This window comes from Sycon ciliatum, chromosome 6, assembly GCF_964019385.1.
Source record: "Sycon ciliatum chromosome 6, ocSycCili1.1, whole genome shotgun sequence".
In the NCBI taxonomy this organism is placed as follows: Eukaryota; Metazoa; Porifera; class Calcarea; order Leucosolenida; family Sycettidae; genus Sycon; species Sycon ciliatum.
In genome coordinates this window covers 14,603,549-14,613,624 of record NC_088648.1, presented here as the reverse complement: position 1 = coordinate 14,613,624, position 10,076 = coordinate 14,603,549, and the positions used below count along the sequence as shown (strand labels likewise).

At 50.3% G+C, this 10,076-nt stretch overlaps 2 protein-coding genes and 1 non-coding gene across 3 annotated transcripts in view; all 3 read left to right on the top strand.

The window, feature by feature from the left end:
* The first annotated feature begins 2,805 nt into the window (after positions 1 to 2,805).
* On the top strand, positions 2,806 to 3,543 carry LOC135820066 (uncharacterized). The gene has a single exon (XM_065333372.1). The coding sequence runs from the start codon at positions 2,806 to 2,808 to the stop codon at positions 3,541 to 3,543; it is 738 nt and encodes a 245-aa protein (XP_065189444.1).
* A 1,576-nt stretch (positions 3,544 to 5,119) lies between these two features.
* LOC135820065 (uncharacterized) overlaps positions 5,120 to 10,076 on the top strand; it is a 52,390-nt gene continuing 47,433 nt past the window's right edge. Inside the window, exons 1-3 of the mRNA XM_065333370.1 lie at positions 5,120 to 5,216; positions 8,470 to 8,642; positions 9,172 to 9,253. Coding sequence (XP_065189442.1) covers positions 5,120 to 5,216; positions 8,470 to 8,642; positions 9,172 to 9,253 — 352 coding nt within the window. The remainder of the gene's footprint in view (positions 5,217 to 8,469; positions 8,643 to 9,171; positions 9,254 to 10,076) is intronic.
* Trnad-guc (transfer RNA aspartic acid (anticodon GUC)) lies at positions 9,833 to 9,904 on the top strand. Its single transcript has one exon. It is a non-coding gene; the product is annotated as a tRNA-Asp (tRNA).

Below are 10,076 nucleotides of genomic sequence, written 5' to 3'. Positions count from 1 at the left end.
CTTTCTTGGCCGTTCCGCCAAAACCGCAAAACGTAACTGAGTCAACTGACGCTTCCGCCGTTGCCTCGGCAACGGCGGAGGCGTAAGTTTCGCTTTGGCGGAAAGTAGGGAGGTTTAGTCCCACGTAATCCGTGGGTACTTTACGTGTGTGTACCACGTGATACTCAGTGACCCACGTACAGACGTTTTCTGATTCACGACATACCGTGTATGGAGGCTCACCCACGTTCCGCCAGAACGTGGGTGAAAATCAGAATGGAGCGCATTTTGCGAGCTGCGAGGGTGCTCAGCTGAAGAAGTTTCCGAAGCACGAAATCACAATATTTGATGAGCTTCTTAGGCCCGGGTAGCTTCGTCTTTGACCAGGTTTGGGCCTTTTGCTTCATGCTTTTGTTTGTTCCGTGGGACTAAACACAACATTGCAACGTGGATGCCCTTCATCCACTTTACGTGGATCACCCACGTACGCGTTTCCGTTACGTGGGAACTAAACCTCCCTAGTTTGGATTTCGCTACGCCAAAAAAATGCGAGCGGAGCCTCCGCTTTCGCGGATCCGCTTCGGTGGAACCTGCGTGGTGATGGCTTTGGAGTTTGGTGTGCTAATTCTGCGCTGAGTTCTGGTGTTGTTTGGTTGCCGTTTGGTATTCAGTTTTCATATTGTTCTTCTTTGCCAATGTACTGTACTTTCTGGAGATCTCGCAAACGATACTGCATCGTTATGAGTGGATAGTTGGTGAGGGAATCCGTCTCCCAACTCATTGGCCCCGATCGCGGACGATCTCCAACTCTCTCCTTCTCTCTCCAAGCAATGCGTCCACCAGAGTGTGCAACACTAGGAAATCAACCAGGGAGTAGTAGAGTACTCTGCCACACCCTCACTGCAACTGCAGGCATCCACGCAGTCGCTGGGTCTATGATGGATCATGGAGGAAGCAACGACACCCTGCTATGCAACTATTTGAATTTGATATTATTGATGTGAACTATACTAATATTCAAATACACCTGTACTTGGCCGCAGTGAATGTGCCCCAAATCCACGAGTGTACTTGACTGGAGACATTCAGCAGCCTGTCAGCGATCCACGATAGCTCTAATTGTACAAGCGAAGGTCGCTTCAACTCGGAACATCTAAAATTTCATAGGACGTGCTGCATTTGCATTCTCTCCGCCAAAGCGGAGCGTTGAGGAGCACAGTAGTCTACATGTATGTGTGACCGCTGCATCGTGTGGTCCGCCAAAGCGGCTGCAGTAGTTCCGCTTTTCGCCTCCGCAAAAGCGGTGCAAGCTTTTCATGTGTGACCGCGGCCTAAATGTACTGGACCCCATTGGAGCATCAGACCATGCCACCGTTTTGGCCACTTTTGATGCCACCCCACTCCGCGAGCCACCGACTAAACGGCGTGTTTGGAGGTATGCTCAGGCAGACTGGGGCCGGCTTCGGCACTTCTACTCAACAGCAAACTGGAATATATCAGTAGACCCCGAGGCGTCCTGCAGATCAGTAACCGCTGTTGTCATGGAAGGCATGAATCGCTTCATCCCACACAAAGAACTTTCGACGAAACCAACAGATCCATCCTGGTGGACGCCGGAATGCTTAGCCGCTACCCAGGCAAAGAAGAATGCATGGAACCGTCTCAGGAGACACCCCACCTGCCACCAGCAACTCATTGACTACAATGCCAAAGTCCGAGCCTCTGCCGATTGCCTCGGTCTTGCAAAGCAGGCAGAATCTGCCCGCATCCGAGATCGGCTCAAACATGGATCACTGCGAAACAAGCAATGGTGGGCACTCCTGAAGCAAGCTGCAGGCTCTGGCCGCAGCTCGTCTATCCCTGTCCTACGTAATGCCCAGGGCAGAGAATATGTCACCAACCGGGAAAAGGCTACTTGCTTTGGAGAATTCTTTGCGAGCAAATGCAGTCTGGGTGATCAAGATCTACAGCACTCCGACCTTCTTGACCTTCCTCCTAGGTGTACATCTGCCCTGACAACTATCCGATTTCGGAAACGACAGTCCAGCGCCAGCTCCACCAGCTGGATCCGACCAAGGCTACCGGACCCGATGGCATCCCTGCCAGAGTTCTGAAGCAGTGCTCAAAGGTTTTGGCTGCACCACTTGCCAAGCTGTTCTCACTGACTCTGTTTTCGGTGCCATGTTCAGCCCTCTCTCTGGAAAGTAGCCCGTGTGGTCCCGATACACAAGAAGCAATCTCACTCTGCTGTTAAGAACTACCCACCTGTGTCCTTGTTATCTGTTGTCTCCAAAGTCATGGAGAAGATTGTCAACACTGCCATAATCAATCATCTTGAGCATGAAAAGGCTCTGTCCATCCACCAGTACGGATTCCGGCAGGGGGCTCAGCACATCTGACCTTCTCACGTCTTCCCACCACTCCTGGGTCTCCGAAGTCAACCGTGGTGGCGCGTCCGCGTGCTGGCTGTAGACATAGCAGGAACATTCGACAAAGTTTCACACCGAGGCGTGCTCCACAAGGCTGCGTCATACGGCATCACTGGTCCCCTCGGCCTCCTCAACTGGCTGTCTGACTACCTGTACGACAGGAAGTTGCAGGCAGTAGTCGGCGGAGCATCTTCAGAATCATACAAAATTGATGCTGGGGTCCCACAAGGGAGCATCCTTGGGCCCACACTGTTTTTGCTGCACGTGAATGACGCCGTCGACGTCCTACCGGAAGGGATCACTCCGGCTGTTTACGCAGATGACACCACGCTTTATGCCCACATCCCAACGCCACATGCTGTGACAGAAGTGTGCCGCAACCTCCAAGCTGGTGTGGATGCACTTGCTGAATGGGGTGCTCAGTGGCGTGTCACTTCCGTTCCGAGCCAACGAAATCACAGGCCATGACTGTGTCCCGCCACCGCAGACCCTGGGAGACACCACCGTGACGTTCGATGCCCATCTATCATACTCAGAGCATCTTCGAGGAACTGCAGTGCGTGCCACACAGCGAATTGGTTTCTTCCGGAAGGCCTGCCATGTCCTGGACCCACCGGGCCGGGCCACAGCATACCGGGGGTTCATTCGGCCTCTAATGGAGTACTGCCCACTTGTATGGATGGGAGCTGCGGCTACCCATCTCTCACAGCTGGACCGAGTCCAGTATCGTGCCCTCACCCCGATTGGGACAGGGGCTGCAATGGACACTCTGACCCTGCGGCGCCGTGTGGCCGGCCTCACAACTCTGTACAAGCTCCATTACATCACAAGCCCACCAGCTCTTGCAGCGACACGCCCAGCCAGAGCCATCGCACCCGCCATCGCGCCTGCCACACTTCGCCGCTCAGCAGCCAACCTTGCGCACGCGCTTCAACTCCAGACAGCCCTACCTGCCAGATCGTGCAATGTTGCGCTGCGCTCTTTCCCGGAGTGCCTCATCGAAGCCTGGAATGAACTGCCAACCTCTCTCCTCCGCGATGCACCGTCTGCCAAAGGGATGCAGCAGTTCAAGGTTCTGACCTACCGCTACCTGAAACGGTCGGGTTGGTCATTGGCCACGGACATCGCCCCCTAGGCTACTGCCAGTACGACCCATTTCAAGTTCTGGGAGCACTCCCTTCTCATCACACTCCCAATCCATCTGCCTTAATCTCTCTCTAACTCTCCTCCATTCTCACTCTAATCTTTCGTCAAAACTGCACGGCAATCAGCCTCTACTTTCGCCTCAGCATCATGATCTTGATACTGCTATCGTTGTACTTGTTTGCGTACTTGTTTGCACTCATATCTTGCTAATTCTAGGAATAACAAGTTTCCTGGTTTCCTCCCCTCCCTCCTCTCTTTCCTACCCTTAGAGTTCTTGCTCTCCTGCTCCCCGCGCCCTTCCACTCCCCATTTTTGTTTCCTTTGGTGCACATGTGCAGCTGTGATGCCGAGACCCTTGGTCGGCTGAGCTTCACAGGTCCCACCCACTCCGTCCTGCTGGATATGTACCATTGTGTCGAGTTCTCCTTCTCATTATTAAATTTGTTAGTTCATCATGCAGTGAGTGTTCAATAGTGTTCAATAGTAAAAAAAGAAAAGAAAAAACAATAATATTCTCTTGGCCGTATAATACTATACTCTATAGGCTCGTAGCATGCTGCTCTGTAGTGTAGCATGTGTAGGTCAAGACTGGCCCCAGTGCCAGTGGGTCACCATGGTCACGGCGGAGTGTCTCACTCGCTCTCCCTGCGCAAGCCGGCAACGCTTTGCGCTGGTACATCATTTTGTTTGTACATGGTGCAGTGGCTTTCGCGTAGTACACCGTACCCGCTTCTCGTTGCCATGGTGCAAGAAATCCGGCCCTCCTAGACCAGCGTCCCTATGATCCCTTCACTTCAGGCTTCACTGCCTTAGAGTTAGACCTAGTATAGGCTTCGCGATAGGCTAGGCTGGCACTGGCACTGGCACTGCCCGGCCTGAATGAACGGCGCCGTAACCTGGTAACTACGTCGTTCGTGTTTGAACATTATTCCTTGACTGTTGTTGACAACAAATCAGTTCACGAATGAATGAAGCTGCAGCTATTAGTACTAGTACTACATGTAGCAGATCTACTACCACTTTACCAGTACTACACCATGACTGTACACTACCCCACGTCCACGACGGCACGAGTTACAGCACTGACTCTGTCAGCAGCTGCTTTCTTCCCACCGGTGACCCAAGCCAAGGCCAACCCTCTTTATTCTCGAAACTCCCTTTTCCACCGCGAACCGTGATTTCCACTGGCACTGTAACTGACAGTGTACTACTACATGTACACGTAGTGTGAGCTTTGGACGGGCTCACACACTGTACTCTGTAGTGCTTGCTATCCGAGACACAGCGATCTATGCAGCGTGGTTTATTGTTGTAGTTATCACTCTTGGCAAGTAGTTTAGGGTAGTATTGATTGTTGGGCTTTGCAAAGACAAGGAGAGGTCGGTGGATCTGCCGAGTGTGGGCTGACAGCGCCCGAATCAACTCGCTACTGAGTACACGGGCTCTGAGGTCTGTGGTGGAGCGAAGCTAAGGAACGTGATCACCCGGCCACTAGCTAAAATTAAAAATCAGTACAGTCTTTGCTGCAGCGCTGGCCGCGCTAGTACCTTCAGTACCTAACCATCATGTCGTCGGAGAGTGACGAGGTAGCGCGCAACGCATGGCTGTTTGTGTTCAAGACGAGAAAGTTCACCGTACGACACGATGATGACCTGGAGAAAGGTAAGAACAACCAGATGACCATACGAACAGTTTAGTCTGTTCACAGAGCTGCAACATTGTCCAAGTGGGCCTACATCTTTCTGTGATCACTGAAACATCAACACAAATATTTTGTGTTCAACTGATGTTACCTCATAGCCTCATATAATAACCATATTTTTGCATCTCTTATTGGCCAATGGTCATCGCGAAAAATTAAAAAAGAAAAAGAAAAACGAAGGGTGGTCGATGGCCTCATTCACGCAACTGTGAGGAAAGTCTTATGACGGTAGCACGCATCACCTCGCCGGCGTGTGTACCATAACAGCTGCTGTCTGATATCCGCAGGTGTTATGGTACACCGTGGCACTTCGGTGAGGTAATGCGTACAGCACTGCTCAATGAAATCCAACCGAGCGAGGGAATGCCACGCCGGGCAGCGCTGTGCAGCCCTAGACCTGCAGTTCAAACACTGGGATGTGTACTGATGCAGGGCTACATAAACTTGCTTGACGCGATCGGATTTCATTGAGCAACACTGTACTTGTACCAAGTACTGTACCGGCAGAAAATTCCGTTGGTCAATATTTTCGTCCAACTCCAAAGAAAGGGAGTTGTATGTGACACCCAATCTTTGTTGTTATTTTAGCCATTCTTCCTTGCACTGTTTCAAATACAGACGTCTATCCTATTTATCACCGTTAATATTTTTTGATCATCGGAGTATAAGCCATGCCCCCCGTTTTGGGTGAATTTCGAGAGTTCAAAGTGCGGCTTATACTCCGAAAGATACGATACCCCTACAGTAGTAAGGTATGAAAGCCAACCATACACAGACCCATGATGCCAAAGCAGGTCACACGCATGCATGCACGCACACACACACACACACACACACACACACACACACACACACACACACACACACACACACACACACACACACACACACGCGCGCACACGTGCACACGCACACACACACACACACACATGCACACTCAGCATGCACCAGGGAGTCACGCATAGCGCGCATGGAGACGACACGGGCGACTACGGCGCTAGATCTTGGTGTGGGTTTCGGCACCGGGCTGCCCGCGATACAGTCGCCCGTGGAGCAGGGCCGGTTTACCCACGCTCGCGTATGGCATCGCTTATCTGAGCTACGCTTGAGATCAGCAAGTCAGTTCATGATCAGGAGTTGCATAGAACATGGATCGTGTAGAACTGCCGGGTCTGGAGTCGAAGTCGTTCAACGCTGACATTAGCATTGGCACTTTATGTCAAGGATTCTTCGTAGGCAAACTGATGATACCTATCACAGGGAGGCTCCTCAGTAAAGAATACTAGGGGCCAGAGCACGTGAAAAGGGACGTCCCAATTTTGGTGCGTTTTGAGTTATCAACAGATTCTTGTAGCCAGAAGATGTATGAATCACATAGAGAAAAACATTGTTATTATAATTATTGTCTAGGTTCCAAGTGTGGGGTAAATGTGGTGAGGGATAGGTAGAAGACATACTAGTCTTACCTGAGTGCTACTGCATTGCACTCTCTATCTCTATCATGCTCTGACTAATATAACTATCAGCCTGACAAGCAATGTATCACCACCCACCTACGTACTATGCACCAGGAGTGAACTGATGGTGATAGTGAGAGGAGAGACAGTACAGGTCTGCGTGAATGTCAGTGTCTGCAGCTAGATAGAGCGCGTAATGTTTTTGGCATGTGTTGACCGCCGTTTTTACAGACCCGATCACAGACAGCAGTGGCAGAGTTAGCACTTAGCTACAGCAGCACGTATATAGCGTGTTACATTTGAACAGCCGCATGATGCAGACAACCAATTCTAATCAGATAATGAGCAGCCATAGTGTGCGACAATTCGGCACACGGCTTGCTGAAAGCAGGGGCTCGTAGTTATAGATCACGCATACACATGCACACCTATTATAAGCCACACAAAGTAATTGAACTTAGAAGAATCAACTTCATGACAAAGTAATTGCTTTTCTTTTCAATGCTGACCATCCAAGGTGCCATTATATCTTCAGCTTGAATGTTGTAATTGTTGTTGAATTTTATATTTTTATTTCAAATCGCAACACAAACGTGTGTGAAAGCATTCCTGACTTAGCAGCAGCAGTAGTGTTCACCGTAGGGCTAAGAGTGACAAGGTTTTGGTTGAACAAAGTGAGTAGGCTTCTTCCTATCCACCATGCCTCTCCTAGCAATCCTAGTGCACCCCCGACCTACCTGTTCATGTTTATACAGTAGACTGGGCGTTTTCTTTGGTTTGCGGTGCAGTACTACAGCAGGCTGGATGCAATCCGACGAAGAAGGCAGTGAAAGCCGTCATGGCGTCGCATCAAGGTACATGTACCTTTTCAGTCTTTCATCACCTGACACTATTATTTTTTATTGCTGCGTGCGTGAAACAGCTTCTGGAACTGTTCTTGATTCTGCAGCTTTTGTGTGGGCATAGAGGAGGGAGGGGTTGGGGAGGGTGTTGCTAGCTTGCATTGTACTTCATGTGCTTGGAAGTACAGCGGTGGACGGTGGTGTGTATTCACTTATGACCTGTGAACGGGTTACACTTCCATGTGACCCAGGGGCGTCGGCAGGTATTTTAGTGTTGTACGGTCAGCCATCTGAAGTACAGTTTACTCGTGGGGGGGGGGAGGGGGGAGGGGGAGGGGGGGAGGGGGGGGAGGGGAGGGGGGGAGGGGGGGGGGAGGGGGGGGGAGGGGGGGGGGGGGGTTGCTGAGCCGAACATCATGGAAACTTTGAGCCCAGATTAGTGTACTACTTTTATTGATTCACTGGGTACCTGGGGCAAAAAGTGGTACCGTCGGTCGATATCATAGTGACCGTACCGTGCCCAACGCCCCTGATGTCCATCCATCACCAGGACAATGCCTTTAGTCCTTGAAGACGGACTGCTGTGTTTTGCTCCAGATACCCGAGGGCACTGTTTCAGGCTTTTATCCCCCTAAGCATTATTGACTATTCTATCCGCCAACTTAGGAGCTGCAGCAGAGGTCATGACTGATGACTGATGACAAGGTACCCCTGCGATGGGAAGCAAGTTGAGATGACCATGTGCAAACCATACCTCAATGGTTAGAGCATCGCTGGCTACAAGCGAGGGTCCCTGGTTTGAGTCCTGGTGGTGACAGTCAATTTTTTCCTTCAGACTTTCCCTGTTTGTGTCTTTCCCTCAAACCAGTGAACGTTTGTATTGGATGTTTTTTCTGCTCATTCTCTCGTTCCAGGTCGCATCATCTATACCGACTTCAAGGCTATTGTTCGCGCACAGTTTGCCGGCCGCAGTAGCAAGGACGTGGCACGAGATGCGCGGGAGAGCCTGCTGAAGGCGTTCAAGAAACTGGATCTGAACAGCGACGGGTACCTAAGCCGTGCGGAGCTGACACGGATGCTAACAAAGGTGAGCAAGGGATGCCACCTGGCAAGTATCAGGCTCAGTTTATTTTTGGTTATCTTGAATCATAGACAAACCCGTCATAGAGTAGGTTTAGTGTTAACCCTTTAAGAGCCGCCCCATACTTGAATGCGTCGTAAACGACGCATTCAAATGCAAAACTTCAAAAGATCGTAACTCAGTCCAATCTTGCTCAAATCCAGTGATCGAAATATCCAGGGCGAAGAGAAAACTCTCACCTGTCGGGAGAAACAATCCGCGAAGCGATGCGAGCAACGGTTCGTGAGATAAGTTACTCGTAAGTTGAGCCGCGATCGCGGCAATTTCAAAAGCGTGCAGTGCGACTTTAGTATTGAGAATTTTGAGACTTTTCGTCACGCTGGTCTACTCGAATTTGCACGGGTTTCACTGTTGATATTGTCAAGAGTACACAGCGAAAAAATTGGAACTCCACGATCGAGCAAAATGAAATATCTGGAGCGGGACGCAATTGGACGCATTTGGGGCATTTTTTCGTACTGTCGCTGCGATCTAGCGCTGGATAGACGGTGTGCTGGCGATCATGATCGACCACATTCTCTTCCTCTCGCGGAGACCTTTCCAGGAAGCCCTAGATTGTGAGGATTGAGTGAGTAGAACTGAAGCTATGATCCAAGGAACACGAAAAAATGCAGAATTTTGAAATTTTCCTGTGGCTCTTAAAGGGTTAAGTTTTTGCTTTTTGAAGTTTATTCCGAACAATACATGGCTGGGGTAGCCAATGACCACTTGCGTGGTGATTGCAGGTTTTTTATAGCCAATCACGGCTATCTAAATCACCATATCACTGAGGTGATAGTGGGATATTTGCGTGTGTTTTCACCTTTTGTACACGCAGCAATGTGTAACAGAAATTATGGTGATACGGTCAAATAATCATGTGAACCGTGCGAGATGCAGCAAACATGAGTCACTATGACCGAAACAAACAACTTCGCGGTGGGAGGATTTTCCTGGAGCTGCACTTATGTACTCTTGGTTGCATGCAACCCTGCTTTGGGCGCAACGCTCTCCTTGCAGTCACTTTGCACTGTTTGCCAGCATAACCTTTTGAACCCTATCACGTGATATGAAGTTTTGCCGTCACCGCCCTGGATAGAGATTGTACAGGCAGTCTTCCAATCTTGGGGGCTATGTACTCTTCCAATGCCTGTCAATCCTCGGTAGTATAGTGGTAAGTATCTCCGCCTGTCACGCGGAAGACCCGGGTTCGATTCCCGGCCGGGGAGGACATTTCTTTTTTGAAGCCCCAAAATACGTGAATTTTGCAAAAAAGGAGGCGTTGAAAACAGAAGACCCCCCTCCCCTCCCCACGGCTGTTCAAAACTCGCGAAAAAGCGACATGAGGCCCCGGGTTCGAGTCCAGGTCAATCAACTGTGTTTTTTCAGATTTTTCAAATT